Raw genomic sequence first — 12456 nt, forward strand, 5'->3', positions numbered from 1 at the left:
TTATTAGATTAGGATTTACAGAAGAACAAAAAGCTTCGGTTTTACCCCGTGAAGCTCAATCTCTGGCTTTTGCACTTTAAAGAAGAAATTGAGATTTTTGTCACAGATGTCTCAGACTTTTCCTCTGCAGCCACTGTGTACTTTGACTCGCCACGGTTTAGTTCTAATGCAATAACATTTTCTTCCCCCACATTTGTCTAAAATATTTTGAAGTGAACATAGGTAATAAAAATGTCCAAAAAAAAGGAAATTAACCTGTCAAATTTCATTTATGCTTCCTTACACCACAGCTAATAGCAAATGGTATACTATAGAGGACCCGATAAAGTGTATTTCTTTATAGTAAGTTCTTCTGTCTGTGCTGCTTTATTGTGCGATAGTCTCAAGTCTTGAAGAGGGAAATAATTCATCACCTTGTTAAATAGAAGTTTCAGAATGTTTTATATTATATGTTATGCACTTAGAATTTCACATTCAAAAGCTTTTTTTTTCATCACACATCCCACATGGGCGGATAAAATAATCAGCATCAATCATTACATATTATGCATTCACAATGTGAATCATGGAAAATGGTTCAGCTAGAGAAAAATGGTCGTTCCATATTTTATTTATTTATTTATTTTACCTCTGTCTAAATATCAAAATTCATAATGACATTAACATCACATTAGATAACATAGGCTTGTTTTACTTTCTCCACATCTTATGTGTGCTTTCTCAATGAGGAGGGTCAAACTGTCTGTACTGAGTGTCCAGCAAGTGTATTTGAAACCCTCCCTGACACATCTTTTAAAGTTTTGGATGAAATCTGTCTTAGCGATTAGACAATAAAGCCATTCACGTCACACTGCTGAGTCATTCACTGCCCATGCTTTTCAGAGAGCAAATTTCAAATATTCCAATTTAATCTTTTAAAAATAATTTGGAATCGGAATTCATCTTTGTCTGTTGCATAATATTGACTTATCTATGCTTTGTCACTCACCCCCTCACTCCTTAATGTTCATTTCAGATACCTGAACTACTTTGCCACCAAGTCCAGTCCAACAGGCGTAATCCTGGATCTCTGGGAGGCCCAACATTTCCCTGATGGAGACCTAAATGAACTGGCCACTGTGCTGGAAGAAATGGGTCGCCACGACAGTAGCCTTGCCTCCATGACAGCGGAACATTGACGAAACACTGCAGTTACCATGACAATGGTAGAGGTCTGGAGATGATTACGCGTGAAGTGTCGATGGTTGATCCTGCAGCGAGGGCAACAAACCAATTAGCAACAGAAAAGTTGCCACTGTGGTGACTGAGCACCGATTAAATACCATGGTAATCATGCCGACATGGTAACAGATAGGTGAGGCACCTTAACTGCTGTGTGCTGGAACTATCTATGTATCTTTGTATGTGTATTTGCGAAATGTTGCAGTGTCGTATGTGACTGAAAGAGAGATAACCCTACCTATCTATCAGGAACACAGAAAAACATACACACGCCTAAAAAAAAAAAAAAAAAAAAAAAAAAGCTTGTCCATAGTAACACCGGTTGTTCTCTTGTTGTTACTTTAATATTGAACAAGGAGAAGCAAAGAACAAGAAGCAGCAGAGAGGTACTGACCTTGGAAACCTCTGTAGGAATGGAACAGAATCATAAGGGGAAAGAAGGTAAACTGATTACAGAAGAGTGGGAGAAGGTAGAGTGAGGAAACGGAGAGAGTGAGTTAGAGACTCTTAAGAAAGATGGGCGCAAACACAGAGCGAAGCTAAACTGATTACAAAAGAGAGGGAGGACATAAACATAAAATGATGGAAGCGATGGCAGGTGATCATCTGAACGGAAAACAGATAATGAGAGAGGGGGATAAAGAAGTGAGTCCTCTCTTGTGAGCCTCGGCTGTACGTGTTTGCCAGTACAGTTTGTCGTCTTTATATCGTTTCTTAGGGAACGCTCTATGAATTCTGCTGTCCATATGTGTGGATCATTTCCTGATACAAGAATGAGTACAAAGTGACTGTCAATCAAGGGTCCTGACCAGAAACAAGCCCGAGACAACAACAACTGTCCCCTTTGGGTTATTATCATAAAGATGGTTCCAATTGGATGTTGATTAAGATTAAGGCTTTTTTCAAAAATACCATCAAAATCTTTCAGGTCAGAGAAAAATGAACACAAAAGCAATTTGACTTGCTTCCAATGCCTCTAATGTTCTTTTCTTCTTTTTTTAATTCAAAAAGCCAGTCCAAAGATAATTATGCTGCTGAAGGATGCAAGAATAACTTATTTTTTTTAATAATCTTTTTTATGGTAAGATTTCAAGATTTCATGTATGATAATCATATAATGATTATTAGGTAAAGCTCATCATCATGCACAGTACATTGCAGTAAAGCATCTAAGACTTTTATTTTGTTTTTATTTTATCATTGCTTTTTCACATTTTTAAAATAAATAAATAAATACATTAAAAAAAACACGATCCAGACAGGAAAAACAGGAACGGCAAACTCAAAACTACAAGTGCATCTCAAACCACTGAGAGTCTCAACATAATCTGCACTAATGCTGCTTCTCTATTACTTAACAACCAGCAGTTGACCACAACCTCCAACCCAGAAGTGTCTATTTTAGACTGTTGGGGCTTCTTTCTGGACAGACGGACAAAGCAAAAAAATAAATTAAAAAATGGGGGGGTGGAAAACATAACTTGATTTGATTGCAGGAATTATATGACAGTGAATTAAATGCAGCTCATCTACTACTAATATACCGATTTTAATCAATTATATTCAAGTTTCCTTCAGTTGTGTTATCTGCCATCAGGCCACATGTGGCATTTCATTTGTGATCGTCGCCATGACTTTGCTGGTCACTAGCACCATCCAGTGGCCTTTGATAAATAAGAGCATTTTAAGTGTTTTCATTTTTATTTTATTTTGATTGTGTAAATACATGCTTATCATTATGTTCATTCTAAAGAGCTTTTATTACCACGTATTTTTGTTCATTGTTCATTATTATTTACATAAACTTTTTTTTGCCAGCTTTATTGTGTTTATATGTGTGACATTTATGAGGGGAATCTGCATCAGTTACTTAGCAGCTAACATTCCAGTCATGGTGTATCTATGACAAAGTTACAATTTACAGGTAAAAATCATATAAAGGGAGTTATGTAACATGAAGTGTAATATATTTGTGTTTGCAGAACAACTTGCATAATTACAATTGGCCCTGAGAGGGGAAAAATTCAAAAACTGGAGTTAGGTATTTCCGTTTTGAATTATGGAGAGACGCCATATGAAACTGAACATCAGGTATGTAGAGGAGACAAAAAGGGAGGCAGAGGTCAAGTTTAACACTGGTACAAAAGGTCAAGTATTTACCTTGGGTCATGAGAGATTTTATCTTATAGCTGCCCGCTCAGGAGGAAACCTTGAGATATTGATTTTTCACAAAGATTTTCCTTTCTTTGTACAGTTGTTCAAATATGTGCGACTTTAAGATTCAGACCTCTTGTATCAGTGTAAAACCAGCTGTAAAAGTACGCGCGGTTTGATTTTGCGTAGCTCACAGCAGGAAAGGTGTACGGTTAACTGACAGAGTGGATGTTTTCAAATGTAATTGGTGATGTCATATGTGAGGAAGTAAAAGGGATGGGAAACCTTATGAGGATAAAAGCCTAAAATATTTTAGTCATCAGCTGAAACAAACATGAACCCAAAGGTCATGACAATGCCTCTTTTATACAATTTGATCATCGACATCACTGACAACTTTAAAGGCTGAATTCAGTCATACAACATCTATTTTTTTGAACTACGACATTAGGAATTGTTTAAAAAAAAAAATGAAAATAGCATAGCTCCACCTCAGATTTGAAGTGTACAGTTTACCAGAAGAATCGATTTTCTGTTAAAAAAGCAAAAGCGAGACAAGGGAGGTTTTCATGAGGAGAGCACGTGTAGGCCTCCAGGAGATGATCCTTCATGATGTGAAAATGAAGAAAGTAGTATTAAGATATCTAAGTATGTAAAAAAAAAATATAATATTTTCTATTTCCAGTGTGTACAGTTGTGTACTGTCAGCTATATTTGGCAAATTTCTGAAAATGAAAAAGCAGTACAGTTAATAGTTTGTATGTTTGATTTTTTTTAATTTAAGTTTTTCTTTTGTTCCTTTTTGTAAAAGCAGTGTCTACTATGCAAACTTGGCATTGGTTATCATGATAGAAGTCTTTATCTAGAGCTGTCCTTGTACGTGCACTCCTGGTTTTACTATCGGGAGTGATTTGATTTGATTAGTGTGGGATAGTGTTGGTCCATTTTAGCTAGTTCTGGCACGCTTCATGAGTCTTGCTCAATCTTGCTGAATGCTTGCCTCTCTATCTCCTCTAATTGTTCTCTGTACAAAGTGTAAGAAAGAATTTTTAAGACAATTAATAAATTATATTTATAAGCAATGCTGAAAACCTGTGCTGCATTTGGTGGCTTATTTCAACACAACTTTTACTTGCGTGTAATATCCCAACTTGGTCAGAAATCCGATTTGTAGCGCATGAAAAAAGATATTTTTCATTTCCGATACTTATTTTTCTTATGATTTCTGTGAAATTCACATTTACATGCTCCAGACTCAATAATTTGTGGGATAAAGAAGCCTGAAGGGGAGGAAATTGAAACGGAAAATCCTTATGGTGTCACTATTTAACATGCTGTGTGCTCAGCAGCACCAGTGGGTTGTAATGAGGCATGCTGCTTTTTTCTTTTTTTTTTCCAACAAAGAAAATATGGAGCGCGTGTCTTAACAGTAAGAGGCAATGACTTGTTAGTATTCACCTCATTCAGTTATCAGAAATTGAACATCAGCCATTTGGATGAGTGAAACACTTTATTGGGGGGGGAATGTTCAACCTTTTACTGAATAAAAACACGACTTTCTCTCACGGACAACTACAGCAGATACAGATCAAATAAGGCACAACACCCAAGAGGAAAGAAAGGGCATTTACTGTATATCACAACAAATCTGCCACACCAAAACCTCCATCCACAAGAAAAACGCTGTCGTTTTGTTGACAAGAGCAAGATTGAAATTCAGTGACCTCTGAAGGAAATGGAAATGGAAACTGAGGAATTATGAAAGCTAAAAAATAAAATAAAATAAGCCAGTCAGAGAAATCACTGATGTCGTGACAGCACACCACTGTGGATGATCTAACAAGGCCCCTAACTGTGATAACTTTTTACCTGGAGAAATATGTCATCATGAAGTTTCCCAACAGTGGAATGTTTCTATGTGAGAGTTTGAGTTAATGGAGGAACTTGCCTAATAGAAACTGACTTGATCAGTGCCAAAGTGCCATTTGCGTTCAACAGAACTGGTTTATTATACTGAAATAGTTTAACACTAATGTACATGTATAAGGGCGGCTTGTAAGTAGGAACTAAAAATTTCATAAAGTCAACAAGTTAACTTCTTGTGGTTTAAGTGCGCCCCAGGGTGGCTGTGGCTACAATGTAGCTTGCCATCACCAGTGTGTGAATGTGTGTGTGAATGGGTGGATGACTGGATATGTAAAGCGCTTTGGGGTCCTTAGGGACTAGTAAAGCGCTATATAAATACAGGCCATTTACCATTTAATATTTTGGGTGAGGCTTGGGTGCTTTCTTGAACCAGCCAACTTCTTAGTGCACTCTTTCACTATAAGGGCATACTGCTAAACCCACTGCTTTAAATACACTCCATCTTTTTGTTACGGGAGCCACAGTCATTGGGAATTAGTGAATAATAACAATGAGCCGTGACATGGCAACTTTTGGCACCCCTAAACTAACAAAAATCCACACATTTATAATGGATCACTAGATAATCAAGCAAAACTTCACGTTACAGTTTGTGTGAAGCAGTTCCAGATTGTGTGATAGGCCTTCCTTCCTGTACTTGCTCTACAGTGGCTATGGGGGGCACTGCTCTGCTTTAACCATTCCACTGGTGAAACGCCGCCTCTTCCGAGGCAGGTTTTATTTTTAATACATGTCCCAAAGAAGCCTAAAGAAACACAGAGGTCATTAGAGCCCCAATCTAGATTTATTTATACATATTAACTTATTTATTATTATTACGTTGTTTTTTTTGTTTTTACAAATTACCTTAAAGTTGTACATGGAAAACGTTTGGTATTCTCATTAGCTCACAAAACAAATTTACCTTTTCTTCAGTGTCTACAAATGGTATCACCACAATCGAAACGTGTACACCTTCAAAATATGTTTATTTCTGTCACAGTGTCACTTGTCATAACAAAGAGCAATTTAAAGCTATTTAAAAGTGACAAAAGTGTATTCAATCCAAGGAAGTGTTTAGAAAGGAGGTGTAATGCTGCAATAACAGATTGCCTTGACGCACATCCCTTCGGTTCTTTTAATCAGACCTTCATCTACGGGTAAGGTAGCTTTCACAGAAAGCAATCATATAGTCTTCCACTCTCTGGTCAGTAGCCTGTTTGTGTATCTCAGCATGTACAGTGCCAAGTCAAACTCAAGTCTCTTTCTCCAAGGCCTTTGGAGCATGTGAACAGGAACCTATATCTGGCTTTAGAGTCTTCACACTAGTCGGAAATGTAATTGTCTCATCTTCTTTGAAGAACAGAAGAGGACCATGCACAGTTAGTTCTGATTGTTTTTGAGGGGACTTTGCAGATTTCTCAGCATTTGAACTCAAAGTATGTCATCATGGGATCCCCCAAGTGATCTTCTGCTTCATGTTCCCCCTCCTTTCCCCCCCAAAAAACAAACAAACAAACAAAAAAAACCCCCAGCTTGTACGGCCTGGAATAGAGCCAGTGTTAGTACCTGCCTTTTGTATGCGTGTAAACACACACCAGGCAGTGCTTTCTCACAGCTTGATATCCTGTGATTCTGACATTTTGGCAAGTGTCTTTTTGACCCGTAGGGCTGTGAGGCGGCAGGCTGGATTGTGGGCCCAGCATTCTGTCATCAGCTTTCCCATCTGTCTCAAACACTGAGGAAACACAAACTTATGTTACAGAGATTGCCGATTTGTTCGTTTCTGCAAGAGTAATGTAGAATATTTTTCCATGTTTTACCTCATCGCTGGTCCATCGATTAGGAAAGGATGGTCGTAGCTTCTTGATGCAGACCACCTCTCTCATGTCTTCATATGAAGGGTCTGTTGGAACCAGCTCATGGTACGGTAACTGGTACTCTTCAAGGATTCCTACAATAAACACGTTACAGAAGAGTCACATTCCTCTCTGACGCCGTTTAGCTTTTAGAAGGTGCTACAACTATTTATTCACTCCATTTACCTCCTGAGATGCAGCGACGTGCAATCTCCCAGAGAATGAGCCCAAAACTGTACATGTCAGCCATGATGTAAGACTGAAAGTGACTTCTGTTCAAAGTCTCTTCCAGAACCTCTGGAGGCATGTAGCGCTTTGTACCGACTCTTGTATTGGGGGGAATATCTACTTCATTTGTGTCACTAAAGAGTCAGACATCAAAGTAATAAGGACAAAAATTACTTTAAATACATGAATTCCAATATTTCTCATCATTCATCCTAAATAGAACACATTCATGAGAAATTCACCTGATAAACTTGACAGCCAGTCCTAGGTCAGCTATACAGCAGGTCCCATTTCTTTTCACAAGTATGTTCTTACTCTTCAGATCCCTGTGAGCAATGGCAGGTTTGCCCTGGGTGCCAAAGATCTCTGTGTGGAGGTGACAGAGTCCTGACACAGAGGAGTAGGCCAGTCGCAGCATAGCTTTATTGTCTAGAGTGGTCGATTTGAGGTAGTCATACAATGATCCATTTTCATGGTAGTCAGTTATTAAGTAGAGTTGGGTCCAAGAGCCAGTTCCTTTAATATCTGCAGCTATAAAACCTGTGAACGGGGGGGGGGGGATGTATGGAACACAAAGAAAGATGGACCTTAACATTCAGCAGTTTCCCCTTAGGACTGGTTAGTATGGTGCTATTATATTACTTATACAATTTTTTTTTTTTTAATTTGCCCCTTTACATCTCCTTTCTCGGCACCTTTTTTGATTTAGCTGAAGTCAAAGAGCAACACAAAGCACTGAGAAACAAAGAAATTCTCACATAGGTGCAGAGACAAGGTAGTAAGTACTAGACAAACAGACTCACCCAGTATGTTCTCATGTCTCATTAAGACAGTCTGGTAGATTTCAGTCTCTCTGAACCAACTCGCTTCCTCAGTGGTGAAGAAAACTTTAACAGCTACCTTTTCTCCCCTCCACCTGCCCATCCACACCTCTCCGTATCTCCCCTTGCCTATCTGCTTCACCATCTGAATCTGCTTGGCTATCGTTCTCTGGACCTGAGGAGAAGCAAAAAAAAAAAAGAAGGAAATGCTTAGATAAAATCTGACCCATGTGTTTCACCACATCTGTCATATTTCTTCAGAATTAAAACTCCAGTTTAAGGTTAAGTGAACGTCAGATGTGGGAGCTATGAAGTAAAATCAGGAATGGTACTGTTTTATTGTGTCTTGGCACATTTCTCAAGGTTTACCCAAGATTAAAAGAAGTCCCCCAAAACAAATACTTGTAACTTGTAGCTATAACAGTGTATTAATTACACACAGAAATTAAATACCGATATTCTGTCAATGATGCACACATTATTTGCAGACTGTCGACACATTTGCCAAAAAGGTCAAACACCCAATAAATGCATTTTCTAAAAACATTGCAATAATGCCAAAATTTGATATCATGATGGGCATATAAGTATCAAATGTACAACTATTACACACCCTGATGTTAGAAAAAAACAAAATGAATTTGGACCAAAGTACCAGGATGTTCACGTCCATGAAGCATCTTTTTGATTTAACTGTCACTTAGATGTAGTGAGTGTGTCTCACCAATAGAGGGAGCCCTGAGCCTGAGCCAGAGCTTTGTGATTGCTCTATCAAGTCTTTCAGAGATTCTCCAGGGGGGATGTATGTCTCATCCTGTTCTAGACCAATGCTGTAGCGAGGACGAGACTCCTGTCGTTTATACCTGTAAAATATCACAATATGTCAGTTTTAATTATTCACTAAAGAGAGGTTTCAATAAACCCTAATGAAGTTTGTTTTACTGTTTCATTGTAAGATGTAATTACCTGATGTAGCAGAAAATAATAATGACAGCCAATATAAGGGTGCATACAGTGACTGAAATCAACAAGGCCACATGGTGGATCTTCCCATCTACGTAGACTAGAGGGGGAGGATGAAAGAGACATTGAAAAAAGCATCAGAAATGTTTAAAGTCATGAAAAGTCATTTATCAAATTCCTCATCTAAGTTAAATGCAAAAAAATTCTTGCATGTCAAAATGCAATAACTCTCTTTATACTCCAGAAACGTCACATTAAAACACAGGAAAAAACAAAGAATTTGAAATTTCCAAAGTGCCTCATGTAAAGGAAACAAAAAGGACTAAAGTACAGTAAACTGTGTACAAATCATATTTCACTCATCAATTTTTCATTTTCTTCTGGCACACACTTTCTTCCCTCAAGGCCCCAGTCAACAGCGAGAGGAAGCCCTCGACCAAGTCGATGAATTCCCCTCCTGATCCCCTATGATAGGGTTTCAGATTGATTGTGTCTGCTGGGGCCTGTGATTTCCCTGGGAATCTAGGCTTACTTTCTCTCAAACACACGGAAAGGCTCTCTCTCCCTCTCTCACACACACACACACACACACACACACACACACACACACACACACACACACACACACACACACACACACACACACACACACACACACACACACACACACACACACACACACACACACAGGCAGTCTAATTCTGAACACGATGAGACACCAGTTTGCTCTTGACACGCCAGGACGGTTTGACACCGTCTCCTTCACTTGAGCCTCCTTTGACTCAATGAAAATGTCATGTCTCTGTCTTTTATCTCGTGTCTTGTCACACCATCAGCCACAGTTCAGGATCTTGTATCTATCATTGTAACTGCCGCTGCCAAACTGGAGAACTACTGGTGTTTTTGTGCATTTCATCTGCAACGAGGGAAAAAGCAGAAATTGGATAAATTAACTCACGAGGAGGTTTGAGTGGTGGCAGCGTAGGATGCAGATTTTTGTTACAGTAATCTTCATCTGTACAGCATTCTAGTGACCGCCTTTGACGTGAGTTCCCCGCGTCCTGAAAGACGGAAAAGTCATGTGAGGTACTTGGCTAGCATCTACAGTTAGGTTACAATTTCCTGCTTTATTAACTTAACCTCTTGTAATGCTTACCACCTAAATTAATTTTGGAAGGATTTGTGCCAGATGATGAAAAGAAAATGGCAGCAAGAGGAAGAAATTATGTGGATTATAATGTTACTTTCATCAACTTACTCTGCACTGAAATTCAGATCCGACCAGCCCAAGGCAACCTGCCGTCTGGACCGGCACCCCTCCCTCATCCTCCACCATTGTAAAACAGTAGCCATCCGTCCTGCAGAGGCAGATTTAGCGACAGTAGGTAAGGCGACCAGAAACATGACATGTTATGAAATAAATACTTGCTTTTGTTGGTGTTTCTCTTTACCTGCATGTGTTATTGGTTGAATCTTCTGGGCAGTGGTGATAACAGTGACACCACAGTAGTCTTTGGGAGGAGGAAGCAGGAGCTGTGCTGCCAAAAGTCTCCTTCCCACTCTCTGCTGCCTCCTTACTGGATGCTTTTAGCAGCATACTGTCCAATATGTTGCCTATACAACAGAGAAAAGAAGAAAATTACAAAAAATTAAATGGGAGAAAAACAAAATGATGAAGATCCACATCTCAACTTTCAGAAAGAGAACATTGCTAGAGAGTAGGCTTGCAGAATTTGGACATGTGCTATTAAATAACACAACAAGTATTTGCAGTAGCATAGCCAGACTTGGAGGTTGAATAGTCTGCTGAAGTGGGAAACAAGTTGTACTGCAATTGTGGAATAATATGTAAAATCCACAGGCTTTAACATAGTCACTAATAGGACTACAACAGATACCCAAACAGTCACAAAATTTGTATTCAGATGGCATTTCTAAGTCAGAATTACGACTACCTCATGTCCCAACACAAGTCCTTACATCTGTTCATGTAGAGTAGGCTGTGACGAATAAGCTGCTTTGTAATATGTTGATAAAACTGTTTCATGGGAGTTGCTGTATTGACTGTTCTTGTTTTTTCAGTGTCTGACAAAACTGTGAAAATAATTATCTGCTTCCTTTGCTTTCAGACGTCTCTTGCTTTTCAGTTGTATTAATTTAGTTCTCCGATATGTTCGTTACATTAGTAACATTTTGTAAGTGGTTTTGTTCTGTGACTCGGACTCTGCTGTTCATGGAGCATTTCATGAACCTTCAGTGCACCTGTAGCTTTTTAATCTCCCCTGCGGGAGAAGCTTAATATCTGCTCAGCGAAGCACTGAGCGAATAGATCCCAGCCAAGATGACAAATATCAACCCTACGTACTCAGTATTCACATCATAAATCCAGTTCACATGAGTGAACCGACTCAAATGAAATATAATCGTACCTACTCTAATGAAACAAAATCTACTAAGATGCAAATAAAGATAAAATGTGCAAGAAAAACTTGACAACATTCCAGATACGGGAAAAAAACCCAAAAAACTTTGAGCTCAAACACCTGCTATGAAACACGCTCTCTCTCACAGTCCCCTTACAAATGCTTCAGCTCCCGAAGCTGTTGTATTCCCTCGTTATCCTATTTCAAAAGGGCACCTGTTTGTCACTTGAGGGGAAAAAAGGGATCACGGAAGTGTCTCTCCTTCATGGCTTTTAAGATATTCATTCATCTGAGCATGCTCATTGGGACCAGATGCTTACAGCTGCAAGCACAGATGGTCCAAAACAAGCATGACTCTTTCTTCGCTGAAATAAACTATGAGCAGATACAGAATCTGCTCTCCTGCTCCTATTTCAGCCTCTTGAGAAGGAAGTGTGTGCAGGGTTTGAATGTGATAGTGTTTTCATGAGCAGCCTTTTCTTATTTCGGGACAGATTTTTTTAAAAACAGTTATAGACATTTGTCATCTAGCACTTCCCTTTCTAAATGCCCCTCTTGTACACACAGATAATTATGTTGATGATACTGCAAAAGAGGGATGGTGGGGTTTAAAGGGGTCACATTAACAATTGACCAATTTGAGAGAAAGGGAGCGAGGAAGACTAGGAGGGGGAGAAGAATGGGGGATTAGCAAACAAGAAGTGACAGAGCTGCGGGGAACTGGTGGGCAGTTTAGCAGCACACAGAGGGGACAGAGCAGAGGCCACTGGCCTTTTCCACCCTTTCTCTCACTCTGCCCTCCACCCCATCACTCCATAATGCTCACTCTCTTTGTGTTTCATTTTGCTGCAGACCTCAAACTCCCCCTTTCTTCTTCAGGCC

General features: G+C 39.1%; 2 protein-coding genes across 5 annotated transcripts in view; one reads left to right on the forward strand and one right to left on the reverse strand.

Moving 5' to 3' along the window:
• LOC308403754 (netrin receptor UNC5C-like) overlaps window positions 1–4760 on the forward strand; it is a 192360-nt gene extending 187600 nt beyond the window's left edge. For both annotated transcript variants that reach the window (XM_080893459.1, XM_080893460.1), the window contains one exon: window positions 1016–4760. In XM_080893459.1, coding sequence (XP_080749585.1) covers window positions 1016–1178 — 163 coding nt within the window. In that variant the 3' untranslated portion in view covers window positions 1179–4760. The remainder of the gene's footprint in view (window positions 1–1015) is intronic.
• Window positions 4761–4866: 106 nt separating this feature from the next.
• Window positions 4867–12456, reverse strand: part of bmpr1ba (bone morphogenetic protein receptor, type IBa) — a 66007-nt gene continuing 58417 nt past the window's right edge. For 2 of the 3 annotated variants that reach the window (XM_080893468.1, XM_080893469.1), the window contains 10 exons: window positions 10603–10765; window positions 10410–10509; window positions 10110–10212; window positions 9155–9251; window positions 8913–9051; window positions 8171–8363; window positions 7610–7907; window positions 7326–7501; window positions 7104–7234; window positions 4867–7018 (listed from right to left, as the gene is read on the reverse strand). In XM_080893468.1, coding sequence (XP_080749594.1) covers window positions 6893–7018; window positions 7104–7234; window positions 7326–7501; window positions 7610–7907; window positions 8171–8363; window positions 8913–9051; window positions 9155–9251; window positions 10110–10212; window positions 10410–10509; window positions 10603–10765 — 1526 coding nt within the window. In that variant the 3' untranslated portion in view covers window positions 4867–6892. The remainder of the gene's footprint in view (window positions 7019–7103; window positions 7235–7325; window positions 7502–7609; window positions 7908–8170; window positions 8364–8912; window positions 9052–9154; window positions 9252–10109; window positions 10213–10409; window positions 10510–10602; window positions 10766–12456) is intronic. The other variant, XM_080893470.1, reaches the window with a different exon arrangement.

This window comes from Rhamphochromis sp. 'chilingali' (genome assembly GCF_963969265.1).
Source record: "Rhamphochromis sp. 'chilingali' genome assembly, chromosome: 10".
Lineage (NCBI taxonomy): Eukaryota > Metazoa > Chordata > Actinopteri > Cichliformes > Cichlidae > Rhamphochromis > Rhamphochromis sp. 'chilingali'.